This window comes from Sebastes fasciatus, chromosome 8, assembly GCF_043250625.1.
Source record: "Sebastes fasciatus isolate fSebFas1 chromosome 8, fSebFas1.pri, whole genome shotgun sequence".
Taxonomy (NCBI): Eukaryota; Metazoa; Chordata; class Actinopteri; order Perciformes; family Sebastidae; genus Sebastes; species Sebastes fasciatus.
This window is the reverse complement of record NC_133802.1, coordinates 3,504,724-3,528,441: the sequence shown is the minus strand read 5'-3', so window position 1 is coordinate 3,528,441 and position 23,718 is coordinate 3,504,724. Positions and strand designations below refer to the sequence as shown.

Genomic DNA, 23,718 nt, shown 5'->3' with positions numbered 1-23,718 from the left:
TAAAATCACAATATATCGCAATGTATTGAATCATAACCCCTGTATCACGATACGTATCGTATCGCCAGATTCTTGCCAATACACAGCGCTTCCAAACACAGGCAACTTAAGTTTTACCGCTGAGATCAAATTCAAAGTTCTTCTCCTTGCATGACAGAAAAAATAAAAGACGGTGATAGCGGCAATAACCTCCTCTGCCACCGGTGTTTTCTAACATAAGCAACCTGCTATACGACTAAACATGAACTCCCAGAATCAAAGGTGAATGAGTGGTTGACTTGGTGCTGCCTACTGCATTCAGCGGGCAATGTTAAAATTGGACTCATTCCAGGATAAGATCACCTCAGTTGCTATTATGATGAGAAAGATGATGACCGAGAAATACAATTACAAACCACAAAAACTATGTTTGAACACTTGTGCGCTGCAGAGGGGACAGTGTGCTAAAACCATTCGAATTTAGAACTAGATTTTCCGGTTTTGACAAAGTGCTGTAGCCATAGACTGTATATAAGAAGTGGACGTAGTCACCGTGACATCACCCATTGGTTTGTGGACTGCAGTTTTGAAGCCTCGGGTTTGTCATTTTTAGCCGTCGCCATCTTGGTTATTTGGAACCAGAAGTGACACAACGTCAACCAAACGCTGAATAAGACAAAAACACGGACAACTCCCAGACTGGACAACACCATGGTAGCAACCTGTCAATCACAAGGTAGCCACCCCCTAAAGCATCCCCTGCTTTATGGTCTATTTGACTCTAAATGGGACCATAATTTACTAAATGAACATCATGCTGTAATGAAGAAGACTTGAAACTAGTGATTGAGACCATAAACTCATGTTTACAATGTTTACTGAGGGAATAAATCAAGAGAGAAGTAGGCTCATTTTCTCATAGACTTCTATACAACCAGACTTCTTTTTGCAACCAGAGGAGTCGCCCCCTGCTGGCTGTTAGAAAGAATGCAGGTTTAAGGCACTTCTGCATTGGCTTCACTTTTCAGAACCAGAGGTTGCCGCCTTGCTGTAGCTCATGTGACTTATTCCTTTCTTGATTGACGTAGCTGGCAGGTTGTGACTGATTTTTTTGCAGACAACTACACTAATTTGGACACATTTTAGGTAGTTTTGGCTGCACGTGGAACATTTCTTTGACCTAGTTACTACTGACCTTCATCTGAAGTTTGTTCAAGCACCGTAAATTACACAAGAGCCCAACATGATTCCACTTTTACGAATCTACTTTAACTTTACTTTCAAAAGTAGAAATAAATCTATAAGACGGTGAATCCTTACTCACTGAGGTATTAGTGTGTGTGTGTGTGTGTGTGTGTGTGTGTGTGTGTGTGTGTGTGTGTGTGTGTGTGTGTGTGTGTGTGAGTCTGTGTAAATGTGAGTGTGAGTGTGAGTGTGTGTGTGTGTATGGTGTCTGGCTTGTAATGTTTCCCATTAGTAACAGTAGCCTTTCCAACAGCTGCTTTACATTTAGAATTGCACACGTGAGTGTGTGTGTGTGTGTGTGTGTGTGTGTGTGTGTGTGTGTGTGTGTGTGTGTGTGTGTGTGTGTGTGTGTGTGTGTGTGTGTGTGTGTGTATGTCATGCGCTGCAGTTACCTGAAGTCTCTCCCACCATGTTTCCCTGATGATGTCCCTCCTCTCTGGCACCAGCTTATACTGGATCACCTCCTCTAGTTCCGACAGCATCTGGCAAGACACCATGGCCTGGGAAACAAACAAACACACACATTGAGTATTATAGCTGCAGAGCCCCCTTCTATGCAATAAAAAAAGGATTATTAAAGCTTGTAAATTGATCAGAATCTACAGTTGAATGCATTCAGCAACCCACTGGACCTTCTCGTGTGACATCTGTCAGAAAAGGTTGGCAATGTCCATATGATGGCTTTGTTTAAGGTAATATCCAGAGTCTAGAAAGCCTGTTGAAGCGGGTCTGCTGTCAATCTTCACGGTGAATAACTACAACATGTCCATCAAAATCAAGTAGGATCAACTGGCTTTCATGATAATGTTACCTGACAACATTTGTACGAGAGGAGTGCTGCTGTTTTGGTTTTCGACTTGTGATTTGAAATGTTACTTGGATAATTCCACGTAGAAAAGGGGCATGGAGCAGTGGAGAAACTGTAAGTATTTATGCTTTTGACGTCTAAAGAAGCTCGATCAGAGACTATTATCACATTAGAAAAATAGTGTTGCCGTGGCATAATCCTTCTGCACATGAATGCAAAAAATGAGATGGTCAGCTGGAGCCAAGTGTGGAATATTTTGGCTGACTCAGTGGAACACTTACCCCGTAGGCTCGACTGTAGCTCTCTCCAGCCATGGCCGTCAGCTCAGCATCCAGGAGGTCTCTCGCTTTGTCAATACACTACAGAAAAAGATAAAAAAACAAAATTTACAGTGTGATCTTGAATTTTAAAGGTGCTACTGATAACATTGATAACATTCAGCCAATAGATGTTGCATTCAGCCCTCCTCCGTTTCATTGCATTCACTTCACAACAAGTGGTTGTGGTTGCTTTTCAAAAGGGTCCCTTGACCTCTGACGCCAACATACGTATGTGAATGAAAATTAGTTCTATGGGTACCCACGAGTCTCTGGGTTTCTGGACAATATTTGTCATTGTTTTGTGTTGTTAATTGACTTCCAGTAATAAATATATATACATTTGCATAAAGTATATGGCATAAGTAAGTGGGCGGCTGTGGCTCAGAGGGTAGAGCAGGTTGTCCACCAATCGGAAGGTCGGTGGTTCGATCCCCGGCTGCTCCGGGTCACATGTCGATGTGTCCTTGAGCAAGACACTTAACCCCAAATTGCTCCTGAAATTGCCCACCTCAGCAGGAGGGAGAATAATTTAAAAAGTTGGCACCTTAGTAGCCTCTGCCATCAGTGTGTGAATGGGTGAATACTGAAATGTAGTGTAAAGAGCTTTTAGTGGTCGGAAGACTAGAAAAGCGCTATATAAATGCAAGTCCATTTAAAGTAAACATATTTGTCCACTCTCATGTTGATAAGATTATTAAATACTTGAGAAATCTCCCTTTAAGGTACATTTTGAACAGATAGAAAATATGCAATTAATTTGCGATTGACTAGGACAATCATGTGATTAATCACAATTAAATACTTTAATCAATTGACAGCCCTAATTAATACACAATCATAATATTTTTTTTAGGAAAAGCCATACTCTTATTTGGAACCTATCTTAAAGCTCTGTGGATGTATAATTATTTGTTTTAATATTCGTCTACATAAAAATGTTATCAATATGACCTTTAAATGATCCAATATGACCTTTAAATGAATGTCAGTTAGCTTCTGAAGACGCAGTAAATCCTTAACAGGACAAACAAAGGTTTAATCCATGACTTAATTTAGTTCCCTCCCCAAGATAATCAAACTCTTCAGTATAGCTAACAAATAGCAATAAATGCATTTCCAAATGCATTTATTGCCAGAATGTACCGTGACACAATGTCACACCGTCCTAAACACTTCCTGCATCAGGACCAGCCGGGATTGGACTAAACCCAATGCAAATAAAATCACCTTGTAGAAATGAACAAAGGCATGTTATTGCTTGCTTCTCACACCCTTTTCACTTAAGTGCAGCCAACGGTGACACATCAGTGCAACTACGACTAGAACGTCTGCTTGTATAGCAAAATGGTTTGATGCACTGCTGAGTGCCAAGTGTTTTATGAGGAGAGGGAAATGGACTGTTGAGAGCAACAGTGTTAAAGTTATGTTACCATGGTTGTGGATGTCAAATGTATCTTTAAAAATAGACACCGTCTTTGCACTGTGACCGGAGGAGTGTTTTAACCTCTTGGTTAGTAAGCAGCACGGAATGGTTAAAGCAGCAGTAGGTAGAATTGGAACAAATATGATTAAAAAGTTATTTTTATAAAACGGTCACTGCATTCTGACAGTAGTGCATGAGACAGGTAATCTAAAAAAAAATCATGTTCCTCTGTGTCCTCCGGTGCTCCTAATGACATCTGCAAGATTTTATAGACTGGAGGAAAACCAACCAATCAGAACCGAGCTGGAGCCTTGCCGTCTCTGAGCAGCTGTCAATCACTCACAAACTCCGATCAAACGGTCAAACTAGACAGCGCTGATCCAGTATGATCCAAGATTCTGTTACTGTAATGCCTATTTCTTGCCTCAAACATCATGTAGTGAACTGTTTAACTGTAAAATGAAAAAGTTTGTGACCCGGCAGCCATGTTGAGATCAGTTGAGGAAATACCAAGCACCGCCCACCAGCTGTAGCAAACTCTCATTTTACAGCTAAACAGTACACTACAAGATGTTCGTGAAACCATTTTACCCAAGAAATAGGCATTACAGTAACAGAATATTAATTAATATTTGATCAGCGCTGCCTAGTTTGACCGTTTGGTCAGTGATTGACAGCTGCCTCCGATGAATGAACAGCCAATAGGAACGCTCTCTCTCTCTGAAATGACCCGTGATTGGCCAAAGTCTCTCATCACGGGCTAGATTTTCTAAAGCTTGAAAACAGAGCCACGAGGAGGTGCAGAATTCTAGTTTTCTCTCAGACCACTTGTATAACAACATGCTGAATCGGTATTATGGGATTTTTGCCCAATGAAGCCAAAAATTTTCTGCCTACTGCCACTTTAAAACAGCTTTAAACCGCCGATCCCGGCAGTGCCCAGCTGTAGGCAAGGCATCTTCTCGGCCCTATAGGCCCGAGCCTCGCATGTGTTTCACGCCGTCATAAGCAACAGCGACTGGGGGGCTCTTGGCTCATCTCCATGACATGACTCGGGAAAGACTCAGCCAGACATTTCTCTGTTCTCGGCTGAGATGGACGGCAGAGCGCGTGTCTTTCGGGTTTAATAAAAGACATTCACTTTTAAGGATTCTGTTATTCTACAGTATTGTCGTTTGTATTATCAATATTTGTTATCCTGAGGGTTTAGAAAAAAAATACGATTACCTACCCAACGAATGAATAACTGAATAATAGTTGAATATTCGGGTCCAGCCCTAAACGTTTCTTGCACGGTTGTGACGCTATCGTGATGACAAAATCTGTCCACAGACAGACAGAAATATAAACACCTGGAATAGTACTCAAAACTGCTTCTGTGGGAGTTCCCTCTACACTGTGTGTCTCCAGGACCACGTTTTGCCATGATGACTCACAAGGTGAAAACAATACCAGCGTCGCTGTCATGGTTGGTAAAAACAGCCAAATTTTGCATGAACAGTCAGAGAAAGGGAGAGGAATTGGAGAGAAGAATTCAAAATAGGGGCCGTTAGTCATGGTTTCTGCCATGACTGTGATGCTGATTCCCAAAATGTTTTCATGATGTTTAACCAATTGTCAGAGTACATTCATGCCCTAAAAATGTTTTTCCTACCTTCCTGTTTTTTAGGATGCATTACTGTATATTACTGACTCATTTGTACTGAACTTCCACTTCCCTGGTTCTTTGTAACTGGACTACATTTCTCCAGAATCAAGGATACTGCATACATTTCATCACCAGTGAGAACCGTGAGGGGTGGAAAAACCTTAACTGAGAGAAAGACATGATCCAGAGCAGCAAAGGGGACAAACAAGGACACAAGAACTGAGGTTGAAAGTGTGCTGATTTCTTCCACAGCCAATGATTTTGGGAACTGTTATTAGTGGGAAGGTAAAATGAGGGAGGGGGACTGAGGAAGTTCTCTGAGGCCAGGACGCACAGCTGTTTCAGACCGACTCACACCAATTATTATTTTTTCTGCGGGGAGGGAAAGGAGGAATGGCGTGCCGAAACACCTCTTCAGGCATGCACAACAAGAGGAGGGCTTATGGCTGGGTGGCTGGGACGAGGTGACAATGAGGCTGCTTCTTTACAGCCTCCCCTCAGTTATGGTCCTGTTTACTCCTGAATTACTGCGCGGGGGCCTCATTGGAAATGTGCAGTCCAGACGACTCCTGATAAATGCAGTGTCTGGCTTCTGGCAGCACAAACAAACCGTGACCCAGTTTCAAGGTTTAGATCCAATGAGATTACTTTATCAGTACGGTGTGATATTAAGGCCTCTATGTGGATGTTCGGGCCAAATCAACTCAAAGATTGTAAAACCCATATTATAGGCTGATAGGATATATTAGGGCTGGGACGATACACCTAACTCCTGATTCGATACTATCTCGATACTTGGTCACGATATATATGTAATGCGATTTTTAAGTATTGCGATTCTACAAGTATTGTGATTCAATATTACGATTTATTGCCATTTTTTGTTAACTTTTTTAACACTAGACAATGGGAACAAGTGGAATCATACACTTCTAGGGACCTTTAATTTGGAAAACATCTAAATTAATACAGTTAAAATGATTTTCAGCATGTATGCAGTCAGAGATGTCCTGAAGTCAAATATATCAGTCATTGTCAGGAATTATTTAAAAAAAATATTTCCAGCAACCCAAAAATCAAAGAATAAACCATTTCCCTCACAAATTAGTGGTATTTTTTTTTTTAATTATAAGGGACATGTAATGTTTTATACTTCTGGTGAATATAATCCAGTTATTGCTAAGAAGTGAAAGTCAATTATACCTTCCATTCCAACGCCAGCGCCCAGCAGCAGACCTACGCCTCCGCCATTTTGGACTGTAATCGAGTCGACTACCATAATGATGCCAGTAAAACATACGCCTACAAAGTGCCATACAAAAGTAAAACTAAATTATTTCTATTTTATTTTCAAGTTTAATGTCTCTACCAAAATGGCCTGTGTTTAACAATAAAAATATGCATGCTATTATAGCTATTTACTTATTTATTCAACTTTTTTGCCCGGCTGCTTCCCAGAGGGGCATTAAGTGAGCGATGGACATAAATGGAAGTTAGAACAATCCAGCATACAGATTTTGAGAGCAATCTCAAACCGACCATGGATGTAGAAGAGGTCGTATCCTGTGCTTTTGTCCTGCGTGTTAGTAAATAGCCTACAACTACATTAAACTCTGTTTATGTCATGCTACTAGCACTACTAGCTACTGGCCGATAGCCGGTTGTTTGGGAACGGAGACGTTAATACATCCACCACGGTACAGGCTTACAGCTTACAGCCCATGGGTGTATTATAAGATAATAAAAGTGATGAATTACAGCCAATATATCCATTATTACAGCCGCATACAGCTAGCAGGAAGCTGGCAGAACCGGATATGTCATATGAGCGTGCAGGACGGTGCAGTCTCGTGGGTCTGATGCACGCTCATTATGCCGAGGAAAATAACTGAATTTTACAACTTTTTGGAAAAAATGATTAAGATGAGGGCTATTAAAGTGTTCGTACTGGTAAGTTGATTTACCTTAAAAAATATGACCCTCTGATTTACAGACAGCTCTTTATACATCTATGGCTATGGACCCATTGGCGTTTTCAGTCCAAAATGGCGGCAGCGCTACTGCCGCTCCATCTAGTGGCTGTTGTCAAAAAAGCACCAGAGTTTTGTCTCTTTGCTTCTAATTCTTATTTCCAAATATGTATTTTGTTTGAAGTTTCCTTTGTTAACACCTTATTTTGAAAACCGGATGTAGTCACACTTGCATACTTCCGCAAACTTCGTCAAGTCCGTCGCTAGCTCTCCGGTCAGCTTCGTTCTCTTTATATATCCATGGTCAGCTCCATCGGGGCTGTTTGAATGCATTTAACATAAAACAATCGCGATACATAGGTGAATCGATTTTTTTCCCGCCCCTACTGGATATATCATGAATCTTGCCAGAACCACACAGTGCTTGCATGACATCATCGCTGGAACAGACCAAACACTTCAAGAGCACATGTCTGGTTGTTGGGGGGTACAGAGGGAGGAAAGGAACAGCCCTGTTGAATCAAAAGGACTTAAGTGCGAGGATTACCAACCACATCCGGAAGACTAGACTGAGCTCATGTTGACATTTAAGCTTTCACCCTCGCTCCATCTGCTTTTCATTCATTGTGAGCGGCCTTCATTGTCGCCAAGAGTCAAAAGTCTGCATTCCCTATTCAGCTGATATAGAAACTCATAGACCACACCTGGATCTAATCTCCAAATTAGAGAAGGGAGGGCGGCTGTGGAGGGATGAGGGGGCACAGAGAGCGGGTCTCCCGGGCTTTGTGGTGAAAAGGGGACTCGGAGGATGAGTCCAGGGAAATTGGAGGAGCAGGTGTTTACTGGTGTCAGTACTGGAGCTTGTGTTCGTTAGACATGCTGGCATCCAGCTCGAACAAATCCATCTCCAGGGACCATGAGCTCATCCAACATCCCCGACCTTCGTCAAATGAGGAAAACACCCCCCTGACCTCCACCAGACCTCGATGACAGGCAGACAGGAGGGGGAATGGGCTCTGTATTTGTTTGAGGCTCGAATGCTGTGATGATTTACAATTCCAAGAGTTGCGTAACATTTCCACACCAACATTGTAAAAGGCAAAAACAAAACAAACCTTGTACGCTTTATTCCTTTTAATGAAAAGCCTGAGCTGACGGGGGAATTTGATCCTGTCTGGAATAGCAGTAAAAGCCATTTTTATGTGTCTTTACAGCGTCGGTTTCCAGTGATTTTAACTTCTCGTACCTTGCTTTAAAGACTAATGAGAATTGCAGACACCACGAGACTAGGCGAATTCCCATGTGGCATGTCTTTATGAGATGTTTTCTAAGAATATAGACTTTTAATGTACATTGAATGGCGGGAAATCTCCTCCATTGGGTGTATTTGTGAGTGGTGATGTAACCCACCTGCTGGGCCAATGAGAAGAGGTCCTGATGCAAGGCTAGCACGGCTCTATAAAAAGCGCCATCATGTGTGTCTCTTGGGATCATACACGTGTACTCCTCCATGCTGTCCCAGTGCCCTGCAGAAACAACAATCACAATAAGAAAAACAGCACAGAAACGGAATGAAACATGACTGATTTATTGGATGTCTTGAGACCTAACTTAGCTGGTCTGGGGCAGATTGAAGTCTGGGAGTCGTCGCTACTGTTTTGAACTACAGTCCACCTCAGCTTACCATAATATAAATGATTGCAACCTCAACATTTTGCTACCCAATGTCAACAATAAAAGATGGTCTGAGTCTTCAGATGGACAAGCCCGCTGGTTGGGTTTCGTCTCAGAGTTCACAATTGACTTGAGAAAGTCAAAGCCACAGACCTCAGAGGATGCTTCTGCAGTGTGGTCCCTGCTTTTCTCCACCATTGCACGTTATGATATGTCAATGTTATGACTGGATACCATTCCCATCTGGTTCTGTGAGGGGGGACTTGGCAAGAGCTTTTTCACTGCTGCTCGGACTGATTGCATTGTTGTACCGAGTCAGGCAGAGGATGGCCTAAATGCTCCATGCACAAGTCTTCTCTTAAACTGCTACTACATATTTCATTGTTAACCTTTTCTTTCAAATACTTTCAATTGTACGTTAATATCTAACATGAAGTGGTTACCTAGACCGGTGGTTCCCAACCTGGGGTCACCAAAGATCTCAGGGGATGTGCCAGGATTTATCTGCTCTGACTAAAATCATAAAAACAAACTGACTGGATAATTTACACAAAAGTCTGTATATGAAACTATTTAAAAATATACATATTTTTGCAACTTCGTAGCAAAATCTAACAAAATATTCTGCTTTAGTCCATATTTGTTGGCGTTTAGCCTTTCAAAAGCAACATTTTCACTGCGGTCAAAAACCTATTTACTCTCCCGCTTTGCGGCGCACAAAGGGAGGCCCACAGCTGTATTAACAGGGCAGTCTAGCAACAATCTAATACCATAAATTACATATAGTTAACCACAATAAAAAAACTAATCAATTTCGTCTATACTATAGTAATTTAATAGTAAATAATAATAATAGTAAATTAATCAAGTCGTTACAAAAAGATCGTATTATGTATCTGCATTTGCTTGGCGATATTTATGTTGACGATACTGACGAGTTATATTCGTTAAAGAGAGTCGACTCCTTTAATGCACTGAATCACCTTATTCAAAGTGAGGATTTTGTTTGAGGATTTGTCATTTTTTAGGGTGATGACGTTGGGGGGGTGTCAGCTTTTCTTAGATATAAGTAGGTGAGGCTTCAAGGAAAATAAGTTGGGAACCACTCACCTAGACCCCAGGCGGCGGCAGCTGCCATACGAGCCATCTTGGCCTGGGTTTCCTCACTCACCAGCGTCCACTCCTCGCAGCACTGCTGATGCAACTGGCCCCTGGAGAACATGAACCACAGGCTTCAGATGGTAGAAAAAGCAGATCCAGATTTATTCTGCCCCATGTTCACAGTGATGACATAGTTCATCATAAACTGGTCTCAGATATCACCAGGTGCCCTAATTGATCAAGTAATCAGGTGCAGACTATTATTGTATGCACTGCAGCATGGCATGGCTACATGGACCGCTAACAAGACACTCAATCAAGCAGTGCAAAAAAGGATTCTAAACAACCTAGAGTTATGCTCCGTCATTGTCATGGTGTCTGAGAGCTGTGGGAAAAAAAATTGATAACCATAGTGAATTGCTAAAAAATGTAGCTTTTACAGCTTGTCTAAAGCGATGCTATACTGTGCTGGTCTAGTCTTTATTCTCAACTAGGGCTGTCAAAGTTAACGCGATAATAACGCATTAACACAAATTTGTTTTAATGCCACTCATTTCTTTAACGCATTAACGCAACTTGCGATTTTTATTTTGTAACAGACTCAGTTTTACAAAATACTGGCATCATATGAAACTAGAAAAACCTAAGTAATCCATCGGTACCAATCATGTCATACTAGCTTGTCGCAAAGGTGGTTAAGTAACGCTCCAAACTTTCGCTAAATTTTGGCAAGGAAAAACTGGCATGGCCATTTTCAAAGGGGTCCCTTGACCTCTGACCTCCAGATATGTGAATGAAAATGGGTTCTATGGGTACCCACGAGTCTCCCCTTTACAGACATGCCCACTTTATGATAATCACATGCAGTTTTGGGGCAAGTCATAGTCAAGTCAGCACCCTGACACACTGACAGCTGTTGTTGTCTGTTGGGCTGCAGTTTTTTCATGTTATGATTTGAGTATATCGTTTATGCCAAATGCAGTACCTTTGAGGGTTTCTGGACAATATCTGTCATTGTTTTGTGTTGTTAATTGATTTCCAATAATAAATATATACATACATACATAAAGCAAGCATATCTGCCCACTCCCATGTTGATATGAGTATTGAAAACTTGACTAATCTCCCTCTGAGGTACATTTTGAACTGATAAAAAATGTGATTCATTTGCGATTAATCGCGATGGACAATCATGTGACAATCATTGTGATTAAATATTTGAATCGATTGACAGCCTTATTCTCAACAGATAAAAAGGCTATTCTAAAGTCTTAATGATACGTCAAGACATGTCAAGACATTAATGTAATCTTTCTGCGCCAAACAACAATTGAAGAAATCCTTCACCAGCACAGCGGAGCACTTCCAGCCAAAGATGAGAAGGAGATAAGATTTGGATTCTTTTCCATCTGCTATTATTTATTTCTACATTTGTTCTTTTAAGATGAACATCTAAAAATCAGTGTACCGTCCCACAACAGTCTGATAAAACCAAGTATCGCAGCACACAGATGGATGTTCCCGTAGGGGTCAGGTGCACCTAACCAAGACTAATTCCTCATCGACAACAATCAGTGCGGCATTGTCCAGGACGAGATCAAACCCGCCGCATGTGTTTTACAGGCAGGATGCTGGAGCGAGCTTCGATGAGGGGAGAGAAAGAGGGAGGCAGGTTTGGATGGGGGTCAGTGAAGTGAAGCCGTTCTCCAGCTGCCTGGCTATCGTATAACATGAAAGCAACAAGTACAAAAAGCTCTGGTACACTGGGCGTGTGTGTGTGTCTACTGCGGACAAACAAGGAGAGTCCAGCGGGAGAAGAGCTCCAGTTATGATTTGACTCAACAGACCATTATTCACTGCTTTGGAATTTCAATTGACAAGTTATTCAAATGAATCTTAAAATTATTTTAGCAATGTAAAGAGTAATTTAAAGGCAAACAGTACAAATCACTGGTCCACCCACACAGGGTTGTTTTTTTTTGTGACTAATAAGAGCTCTTCTCAGGTCTCTGTGATCTCCCTCACTTTCTTGTTAGTTTCCTTGTACCTGTTTGTACGGGACAAATGGACCGTCTTCACGGCACATATCCACGATGACTCAGTTCCTTTAAGTGTTCCAGTAAGCCATGACAGTGAGCCAGCATGCACAGTACCTGGAGCAGGACACTAGCTCACCTAGATGGAATGCAGTCGTTTTTTTAACGTTATCAATTACACCTGTACTTTCCTGCTATGATATGCCAAAATGTCTGACGTGAAAAGGTTCTATTAAACCTTTACTGTTTTTATTAGCATATCAATGTTACGTCATTTCCAGCATATCTCCGCCCAACTTCACCCTGAACAGAACCTAATCAGCCAGAATAACAGAACACAACTAGTGTTGAATACAGGGAATTGACATCCTGGTATTTTGCAGTAAATTCTAGCCAAAGTCTACTATCTTTTGCAAAGAAAAGAATATTATATGTACTGAAACAAAAAAGTAGGGCTGCAACCAGGGTTGGAAATTAACTTTTTTGTCTACCTGCCACTTTGGCTAGTGGATTCCAAATTTTACCAGCCACTCAATAGATTACCATTGGGTTTTTTTTAATGGTGAGTGAAGCAAATCTAACAGCCACTTGCATATTTTACCAGCATTTGGCTGCAACTAACAAATATTTTGATATATGATTAATCTGTCGATTATTACTTTGATTAATCCATTATTAATCGCATAAAAAGCATTTTCTTCCCCAGCGTCTTATTCATAAAACAAAACGTATTCCCCGTGCTCTTGTACAGTGCTCTTTTACAACACATTGGGGATGTAGCCATGCACTGAGAGTAAAAGGGCAATGTAACTAAAACAATGACACATATTGTCCAGAAACCCTCACAGGTTCTGCATTTAGCATAAAATAGTATGCTCCAATCATAACATGGCAAACTGCAGCCCAACAGGCAACAACAGCTGTCAGTGTGTCAGTGTGCTGACTTGACTATGACTTGCCCCAAAACTGCATGTGATTATCAAAAAGTGGGCATGTCTGTAGAGGGGAGACTCGTGGGTACCCATAGAACCCATTTACCTTCACATATCTGGAGGTCAGAGGTCAAGGGACCGCTTTAAAAATGGCCATGGCCGTTTTTCCTCGCCAGAATTTAGCATAAGTTTGGAGCGTTATTTAGCCTCCTTTGTGACAAACTAGTATGACATGGTTGGTACCGATGGGTTCCTTAGGTCTAGTTTCATATGATGCCAGTATCTTCACTCTAGCTTTAAAACTCAGCCTGCTACAGCCTAAAAATCGCAAGCTGCGTTAAAGAAATTAGTGGCATTACACGTTATCGCGTTAACTTTGACATCAATGATTTATTGATTGTGTCGAGGCGGTTGTCACAATTTAATGATAACCTTTCCCAAACACTGACACACTCCACTGATGAAAGAGATGATAAAAGATGATTAGAGGTTTTCAATTTGAAGCTACCCAACATGTACTGTATCGTATACAGTATGCTCGACAGATAAAGAATATAAAGGGTGGATTAATACCTCGGATTGGCACATTGACCCTAATATGACTCGCCACTGTAGCAGTGATGACTTAGCTAATTCCAAGTCCTCTCACATCTTTGGCAATCCCCGTGATTAAATAACTTCAAAACTTAAGATGGACATTCTAGACTGAAAGTTCAGTAGTTCAAAGCTGTCCAATACTCAACTAATGTTTGAGTTCAACTGTCAAAAACCTGAACAGCACTTTTAAAAAATCTCTCTCATCAGTTTTGGATTATCACAGAGAACCCTGGAACGATATCCGCTTACCTTAACGGGGAGCAATGTGATCTCTTAAGTCTGATCTCCTCTGACTAATGACCCGGTCATCTGCCAGCCTAACCCATCCACACACACAAACATAAACACAAAGCCTCTTCTATACAGCTGAATCATTTTCTTGTGAAATGACTCATAGGTGTACACAACAGTGGCACAAGGAGGCAGGTTACATAAGAAAAAATCGACATCTGCTCAGCGTCATGAGCTCTGTGTGACGGTCCACATATTTGGATCCCTCGGACATCTTGTGACTTTCTTTTTCCCTAAAAAAAATTGCTCTCTGAAGGTGGGCGGCCGTTGTGGAGTTGAGCCTCAGCTGTGGTGATGTCTCATTGGAGCGGCGGCGTCTCTTGCGGCCGTTGGATGCTTGTTCATGCATTTCCCGGCAAAATTAGGAACTTCTCTCTCTCTTTTCGTCCAGTCATCAAAGGCCTAATGTCAGGACTCATTAGGAATAGGCCGCCAACGCAAATAAAAAAATGGGCTCACAGCAAGTATACTACCTCAGACTGTCTTTGGCCCATTAGAGCCAAAGTTAAAAACTGAAGAAACACATTTCTTCTCCATTTTAGTGCTTTGGTGAATCACACAACACATTTATACTAATAAGCCCACTGCAGTATGCTTTAGAGAACTAACTTATGGTAAATTGAATACATTAATACAGACTCTCTTTGTGTTTATACTAGGGCTGTCAAAGTGAACGCAATACGATGTAACAAACAATCAAACGGTTTAACGCAAATTCACTTTAACGCCACTAATTTCTATAATACATGAACGCAATTTCTCTTTCGGAGGACGTAGCAGGCTCAGTTTTAAAGCTAGAGTGGAGATACTAGCATCATATGAAACTAGAAAACCAGAAGAATCAATTGGTACCATGTCATGCCAGCTTATTTCGAAGGAGGCTAAATAACGCTCCAACCTTACGCTAAATTTGAGACCTGAAGGCTGGAACACTGATTTGAACAAATTGTGGCAGCCCAACAGATATGACGACTGACATACCATTCTCCCAGGGCCTCTAAGCAGCGCATTCTGCCCAGGATGAGCTCTGGATCCTCTTTGTTCATGTCGATCTTCTTGTCGTACGCTACCAGGGCGTCCTCCCACTCATGGAGCTTCTCATACCAAGTGGCTTGGATTTCCTGGTAGAAAAAAAACAGAAACGAGTTACATGAAATTGGAACCATGTAACTATAAGAAACCACACAATGAACCTGAACTACGTCTCTGTGTTTCATCATGTTGCCAAAACATTTTTATCATCCAGAGCAGTGGTTTTCAAAGTCAGGGTTCCTTGAGGAGGTTCCAGGGGGACCCCAGCACAAAGGGGAACCATTTATTCTCAATATAAATCCATGCGTAAGTAACACAATGACAGAGTGTATGGCTATCTCGGTCAGAGCTCCTGTAATAAAATATCTAAAAGCAAAAATCCTATCAGATGGGGGACCCTGGGACAAAATCCTATCAAATGGGGGTCTGTCAGTCCGTCAGGTTAGGGGTCTTTGACGTGAAAAAGTGTGGGAACGACTGATCTAGACCATCTGACAAAGGAACGACACTCCTTGTTCATTCACAGTCGGGCTTCCACAACTTTCACTATAATATTGCATGGCTGATTGGAGAGTCCCAACTTCATCAATCAATCCTGGACCTGTTATATGTAAACGCTGACCTCCTGTGAAAGTGACTTCTAGGTATTGACTTCTTTTGGGAGATTACGTACATAGACCTCTTCTAACCTTTGCTTTACTGATGATTCCTAACTGGTATACTAAAGAGGGAAAGCTTGCATCCTCCAACAGTAAAGCTTTCCAAAAGATCACTCATAAACAAGGTTCCTGGAAGTGCACAGTCTAACTGTTTTTACTGAGTCTTTTCACTTATACCATGCTTTTACAGAGGAACATAAATGCAGTTAACAAAGGCAGAAGGAAAGACCTTTTCCATAGGCGTCCTAATGATTGGGGGAAAAAAACATATGACTTGACTTTATACTAAAAATAGCCACTTCATAAAATCAAGTGAATGCATTCTATTAGAGAACACAGCATCTTCCCACCGCTGACCGCATACAGTCAGTTTGTCATCAACACCAGCTAAGCTTTGAATTTGAATTTGTGGCATCCGTGGATTCTAGTACAACATTGTGTATTAGTAACTCTGCTCGCTAATGGATTGTTGATTTGTTTTTAACTGTTATAATAAAAATAGGTTATAATATTTTATTTAAACTAGAGTTTACACAACAAAGTTATAATTTCAGTCCGTAGCAGCCCATAAGATGAACGTCATGGCTGTTTTATGTTTTTTAAGTGCATCACTCAGTTAAATTCATTTGTATTGTCTACAGTTTTTTTTTGTGTTGTGCTTTTATATTTACTTTTCCTGTGTAAGAGTTTGATGTCAATACTGTACCTGTATGTGTTTATTAATTTACTGTTAAAAAAAAAAACGTTTTGTATTTTTTCATGTTAAAAAATAATAAATTACACTGGTAACACAAAATACCATATTGTAAATGCATCTCTATTTTACAACATGTACTGCTTTAGTCTGTTCTGTTATCATTATATTCATGATCGTACTGACCCTAGACTGTCGGTTACATCCAAACAACAAGCAAACAAAAAACAGCTACTAAATGATGCAATTTTTGTAACAGGGAGGGAGAAGGATCAGAACAACAATTTATGTAATTCATGTGGAAAATCTGTGTGATGATGTCCAATGCATGTCCGCTGTTTGACAGTAATTCCATGTCTGGACCAGGTCCATCTAAACAAACATGAAACACTGTGTTTTCAGTAATAGTAGGGAGGAGGATTCCTGTACATGAACAGGGGGAAAAAAAGATTAAAAAGAAAAAGAGTGACATATGAAGTCACATGGGGAGTAAACCTACTAGTAATTATAGCTTCTGTCCAGCTGTGGGTCGCAACCGGGCATTTTGAGGAAGAAGAAGAACTGGCCAGTCCATCACCATTAATCCTTAAAGGCATTAGCATGTTCATTCTGCCTTGATCGAGTCTTGAACTCACAACCTCAGACACCAAGGGCAAGTCACTATTGAGCATAGTGCCCGGGGGAAACTACCACTTCACACTATGACTGAGGCAATCGCCAGGGTTGCATGTAAAGGCAGATTTCAAACTAGTGTCAAAAATTTTCCGAGACAAAATTATGAGAATTAGTGTACTTTGTCTCGACAACACAGAGCTGTCTATAATTTATTTTTATAAATATCAATTGCTCCATAAGTGACAAATTAATGTTTAAAAATGCTTGATTTTTATTGACTGCAATAGTTCACATGAGGATAAAATTCAAAATGTTGTCAAAAATGCAGTCTTTGAGATACAATTCTGAAATTTTATAACCCTACACCTACAGTGACCTCAATCTTTTTTCATTTATTTTTATGAACATTGGAGTTTTACTTAGCGAGAATTTGCATTAGCTGTGTACAGTACTGTTTACACTATAACATTTTGATCCACTATGGGCTTAATTTTGGATAATTAAAAAATCTGGCTGGATCATTGGTGGAGGACAGTCTGAAGAAGCAGTGGAGCAAATTTTGTGTCAATTAAATGCAGGAGAGGATAGGTTTAATTAGTTTTAAAGCTTTTGAGAAAAACAGAGAGATAGACTTCATAATTTCTGCACACTTAGGACCTGCATTTGGTGGAAGTTGCAAAGTTGTAGCATGTACGGCTGATGTGTTTTGAAGTAGCGTCACTATCAGGACTATTGGCCCACAAAGCCGGTTGAGGAAGTTTGCCCCTAATTACGGTTTGAAACATAACATCCTTTTGCCGCTGGACAAATGCACAAAGTCGTCCCAAGTAGTTTTTAAAAAAATACACAGCACAGACACATAAAAGGTGTGCAAATATGCAAGAAGATCCAAACATCCTGTCCATTTGATGAAAAAGTCCATAATTTTGCTCCTTGACTACTGATCAACATAGCAGATGGTTTTTCCACGTGCTGCACATTAAGAACAGGGTGTTCTGGGGGCATGTGTCTCAAATGGCCCTGATCCCCATGTGTGTATTGGGGAAAGGATATCCCAGGAAGACGTGGATGTGGACAAGATACCTCATATAATACAGCCCGCTGAGAAGGTATTCAATCTGAAAATGCATCAAGAAATGTGAAGGTTGTTACAGGCACGAGTGACAAAATGTTTTTTTTTTGCAGGTGCCCTCTGCAGCCGCTGTGCCGATGTAGTGGTACGATTCAAAGGAAGGGCAAAGTTTTTTGTCCCGGTGTCAGTCTGAATGCAAGATAAGGTTTTATTTTTTGGTTGGAGCCAAAAAAAATTATCCAAGGGGAAAAAAAGCACTCACCAGTTCACCAAAATGCTTCATGGCGTACTCCAGCACCCCAGATGCAGCTTCTGGCTGCTGCAGTTTATTATTGATGCTGCAAGAAATGACACAAGCAAAGACGAGCTTTAAGATCAATTCTAACACAAAACTAGGAATACAACACCTGGGGAAATCTCTGGTTCAATATGTGGACAATGTATAGATGCAGGTGCTATTGTTATTACAAAAAAAGCCATTTGTCTAGGTACAGCTGTCTCACCATACTACAGTAGCCAACTCACTGTACAAGCTGAAAATCCATGTATAGTTCTCAAATGAAGTAGTTAGAAATGGTAGATTTGCACATTGTCGTGAGTGATTACACAGGTGGGTAATCAAGTACATGTTGAAAGTATGTCAAATGTCTAACTGACCTTTTCTGGTAAGAAACTTTTGACATGTGTTGACATAGCTAAAGCTAACATTGATTCCAAGAAATCCCCCTTTCCTCCCCAATTTGTAATGTAATTGGCTTGCACTGAAGTGTGTTGCTGCTAAATCCAACAGTTAACCTGAGGAGGGAGTAGACACCAGCCAGCACATATTAGCGGATAAACGCTAAGATTTTTAAGCACGGGTCACCAAGCCCCTAAATTTGGTGGCCAAAGTACATTTTTGGTGGCCCGAATGTAAACGTATGTTTATATTGTAAGAAAAATACAGAAAAGGCAATTTAACACAGCCTTCCTTAATTGTGTCATTAACAGAATGAAAATATGTAATTATTTAAATTGAAAACTCAAGTTTGTTCTCTCAGTCTCTAACTGCACACACTACAAAAGATAAATGATTCATAAATGATTTGTTTTGATTTAAAAAAAAAAATCTGTAGTAGTTTTAATTCTGTATTATGAGCTGCTTAGAGTTAGTGTTAGGAAGTTAAACAGGTCATAATTCACTCTCTATTATCTATTTCATATTGCTGTGAAATCATCTCCTTCAAACAACTGGATTTATTCCAAGTTTCTCACCAAAAACTACATTTTACAAGATTACAGTCATGATAACGTTATAATTTACCTTCGACCAATACGGATTTTTACAGAACAGAGCTTAAACACATCGTAATGTAACTCCATTAACATCAGCTGTTAGCTCCATTATTTAGCCAAGCTGATTTGTGCTGCCCACTGGCTGCTAACAGCTAACAACTATAGGGTCTAGATAGCGTTAATGTCTTCACTTCAACTTAAAAAAAATCAGCCTTTCCTCATTCATTGCGCCGCTTTCAAAGCGTCTGTCAAAAGTTCAGTTAATGCTGTGCAGTGCTGAGTCGCTCACAGCCAGTTAGGATACTCCCATAGAAAACAATGCAATCAAACTTTGTCGATGACACATGCTCGCATCGCATTCACTTAGTACACAGACACTGTAATCTCATTGAGACACGCAGCCTCATTATAAAGAGAGACCTGATAAAACTTGGTGGCCACAGGGAGCCATCTACAGCGGATATTTGGTGGCCACAGAGTAACTTTTTGTGGCTCTGGGTCATCGGGCCGTGGTTAATGTTGAGCCCTGCACCACCAGAAGGTTCAGGCTTTTCTTGTCATATCCTACCTTGAAGGCGCAAACCAAAAAGTAAGAGTGAGAGTGCAGAGACAAGGTTGTGATCCTTCACCGGCTTCCCACCCACAAACACCCCTAACTGAGAATACTAGAAAGCAGAACAAAGCCCAGTGGAAACACTACCTAACATTTAACCCCAGGTTTCTCCGGGGGTGAGTGAGAATTATGTCCCTGAACCATCTGTCTTCAAGAAAAGTCATTTACCCAACAATGACGCAGTCTCACCATTGCCAACTAAGTCAACTCGGAAACCGGCTTCAATGCATTCTAGCGATGTAAAATAAATGTTTCCTCTTTCAGCAAGGTCTTTATTGTGAAAGGTAAATTCACCTATTGACATTTGTCACGCTTGTTTGACAAATGATGCGTTATCTGTCAAGACACCACAATTCCCGTTTGTACACCCTCCATTCACCCGCACCGCCACTACCACATCTGGAAACACTCACACGAACCGCAAGTCTATATTTCCTCAACTGCGAAACCCGTGTGCAGCCAATACATCTGTAAAATGTAGCGTTTGAAGAGGGCTGGTATGCAATGGAGTTCCTGAGGACAGCAGGCGAAAGTTGATGAAGGATACTTGAGCATATATGTCAGAGAGTTGCTTTGACATAGGGTAAAGGCCAGAAAATGTGATGAAATGGCACAGCGAGGGGTCATGCCAAAGCTTGGGGAGCTGCTGGTGCAGGCCTGCGTGATGACAGGTAAAATAACAAAAAATCACAACGGGAGCTATCTTGTACATAGTTGGAAACAGAAGACAATGTGACCGCTGGAAACAACTTTCAAAAAGTACTTGCTGACTTCAGGGACTCAGTGCTCTGAGTTGCTATTCATGTGCCAATATGTGACCCATATAGAAAGACTTCATGCAACTAAGAATGCATCGATCCAACTGATTCTCTCCTGATACTGAGTACTAACAGAGTGCTGATACCAGTGATGATACCAATGCAGTACCGGTGCTGTTTTAACATTTACAATTTAAAATCTGTGTGGAACTGTGGAAGTGTTCAAACAACAATATTTCATGAACAAATCACTTTTTAATACTAAAAGTAGGGGTGGGAATCACCAGAGGCCCCACGATACAATATTATCAAGATACTTAAAGATAGGGTCGACGATGTTGGAAAGCTAGCATAATTTGAAAGTAACATCGCCTCAGGAGCTCCGTCTAAACCCACCCCTTCTCCTCGGGGCTCCTTCCAAGGAAACGCATCCCCCCACACACATGCACGAGCACCGCCGCATCGTAACTACTACACAGACACAGAGCGGAGAGAGGACCTCAACTCAACAACGCTACCTCATGACAAGTAACCGCGGCAGTGCTACTGCAGGGCTGAGTTCTCTCTTCCATTCTCAAGTAAACGTGCGGCGGCGACGTCGCGCTTTGAGTTCAGGCTGTTGCACGCCAAGGGTAGAGTACGAGCAGGGAGGCAGGGAGGCAGGGAGGCAGGGAGGCATCTGATTGGTTCTTTCCAAGCGGACCGCGAGGCAGTGATTGGTAGACGTTTTTACAGGATTACAGCAGCTACAGATGACAGCTCTTTTCCGCTCCTTTTTCAGAGCTCATCAGTAATGGATCGCTGTCGGGGTGTAAAGACCATTTCAACCAATATAACAGATAGTGGAGACTGGAGAACATCATCAACCCTGCCTTTAAATCACAACCTTTTGTGATTTGAAACATTTTGCAATATGCTGAGTATTGCGATAAGATTAGGGGTGTAACGATTCATCTACTACATGGATTTATATTCCTACGATCTAACTACATGGATAGGTACTTGGTGAGTTGTCCTTCACGGAGGGACGTATATTGATCTAAAATCAATTTTCAAGGTAAATAATCTATTGTATCTAGCACTAAGAATTTGCACATTGCATTTAAGCACGACAAACGTTATATGCAGAGTCTGAAATTAGCACGCCCCACCCGCCATATGCGGGTAAATTGTTGGCAGTGGCGGATAAAATCGTCAGGCCATCCGCCACATTGGCAGGCAGGGAAAACGCTACTGATGGGAATAGAGAACTGATTCCTAGTTGTCCGATTCTTTGGCATGGCATGCCTCCGTGTCGATTCCTCTTATTAATGCTTTCCGACAGTTATGAATGCACAATAACGCAATGGCATTCGCACCCTGTATCATGTTTCAGTTAGCCTGATGTCTTGTAAGCATTTTGTTAGAAACAATGAGACATTATTTTATGAGCATACCGCATGGGATATGCATCCATCCACTAACTATAAGCGCTTATCCTTTAGCTATAAGTGCTAATCACGGCACCACTGAGCAGCCTGACATGAAATATTATGTTATTAATTTAAAGTTATTGGCACCCCTCCCCAAAAAAAAGCTCTGCTAAAGTGCTCTTAAAAGTAAACTGTTTTACAGTTACAACAAGATCTTCAGAATTGATGACAAACTAAACCAAGCAGTGACGCAAGATCAATCAATAATGTCTTTTTACACACTGTAGTATTTCAAGTAATTTTTCAAAAGACGCCGGTGTAAACAGATGACGGAGGGTTCAGGACTTAAGGACCTGATGGAAATCAAACTAGACAGAATGTGATTGTATAACAAAGTGAGCTCATTTTAGTAAATAAGCATTTGTCTTTGACTCTCGAGGGGGTTGATGGAGGGCCATGCACTCTTTCAGCAACCAATTAAATAACTATCCAACAGTCTTCAATAAACACGACTACCATCCAGTATTCTGACGATATCACGCCGGTATGTTGTGTATACTTTGAAATTTAAATTGGACCAACAAATTAGTACCTGTTGTCAAATAATCAACTCAGCACCAAATGGACAAAGAGCTGCGAGGCCTCCGTGTCCCAGCGCGCACAAGCTGCTGAGGTATGCTAAAGCTGCCCAGATGTGATTTCATCTGAGGAGACGAATCAGAATAAGGGCTTTCTCTCCTGCGGACCCTGGAGATTTCATTGTCCCTCAGCTGAAGCCATCTGGCTGCCAGCTCCGAGCACACACAGTTTAAACGCATCCAGATGACGAGGCTCACGTAACGCTCTCCTCAAGTTAAAAAAAAGTCAAACTATTAGCAAGCAGAAAACTTCTTGAAACCCCCGTCGAGCCTCTCTCTCGTGCAGGGCCACAAGTCTCACTTCCTAACTGGAACTTTTTCTCAGATTTGCTCGTGGGACACATGGACAAGTCACTGAAAAGAGCTCGAGCTTGAGTTCTCTCAACTGTAAAACCGTCATGGTTTATTAGATCAGGCCATGAAATTTAGACAACGTGCTGTGCATCCTGAATCAGATTTCTTTGAGGTTTAACTCTTAAACCCTGAATGAGGTTAGCATACGGCTCTTTTCCACAAAAGTTCAGGAGAGAAGATGTAAGAAAATATCGAAAATATGAAATATCGCGTTATTATTTTTTGTGATTCTGTATCGATTCTCAAAAAGACTATACATTTTTTAATTAATAGTTTACATGCAAAGATGAACTCAGTCAATACTTTATTTAATTTGCAAAGATATGTGCCACCTCAGTGTATGAGCCCTCTCAAAGTAGTGCTATGATGTTGGATGTTACAGGGACTGTGATAAATGCAAATACAGATCCCACTGTTCTGATTGCAGAACAAAAGTCTACTTTTTTTACTCAGATTTTATGCATGTGGTGGTGTGTTCTTTATACTATGACAGTTTTCCTAAAATTAGATATAAAAAAAAAAAGCAATACATCGCCTTACTTACAGTATCACAATATAATTGCAATATATTG

General features: G+C 41.0%; 1 protein-coding gene across 4 annotated transcripts in view; it reads right to left on the bottom strand.

The window, feature by feature from the left end:
- The window catches only part of mtor (mechanistic target of rapamycin kinase), a 130,166-nt gene that overhangs the window by 39,652 nt on the left and 66,796 nt on the right, over positions 1 to 23,718 (bottom strand). For all 4 annotated transcript variants that reach the window (XM_074642846.1, XM_074642847.1, XM_074642848.1 and 1 more), the window contains exons 29-34: positions 18,359 to 18,434; positions 15,006 to 15,145; positions 10,178 to 10,278; positions 8,804 to 8,919; positions 2,314 to 2,391; positions 1,617 to 1,724 (exon numbers count right to left, since the gene is read on the bottom strand). In XM_074642846.1, coding sequence (XP_074498947.1) covers positions 1,617 to 1,724; positions 2,314 to 2,391; positions 8,804 to 8,919; positions 10,178 to 10,278; positions 15,006 to 15,145; positions 18,359 to 18,434 — 619 coding nt within the window. The remainder of the gene's footprint in view (positions 1 to 1,616; positions 1,725 to 2,313; positions 2,392 to 8,803; positions 8,920 to 10,177; positions 10,279 to 15,005; positions 15,146 to 18,358; positions 18,435 to 23,718) is intronic.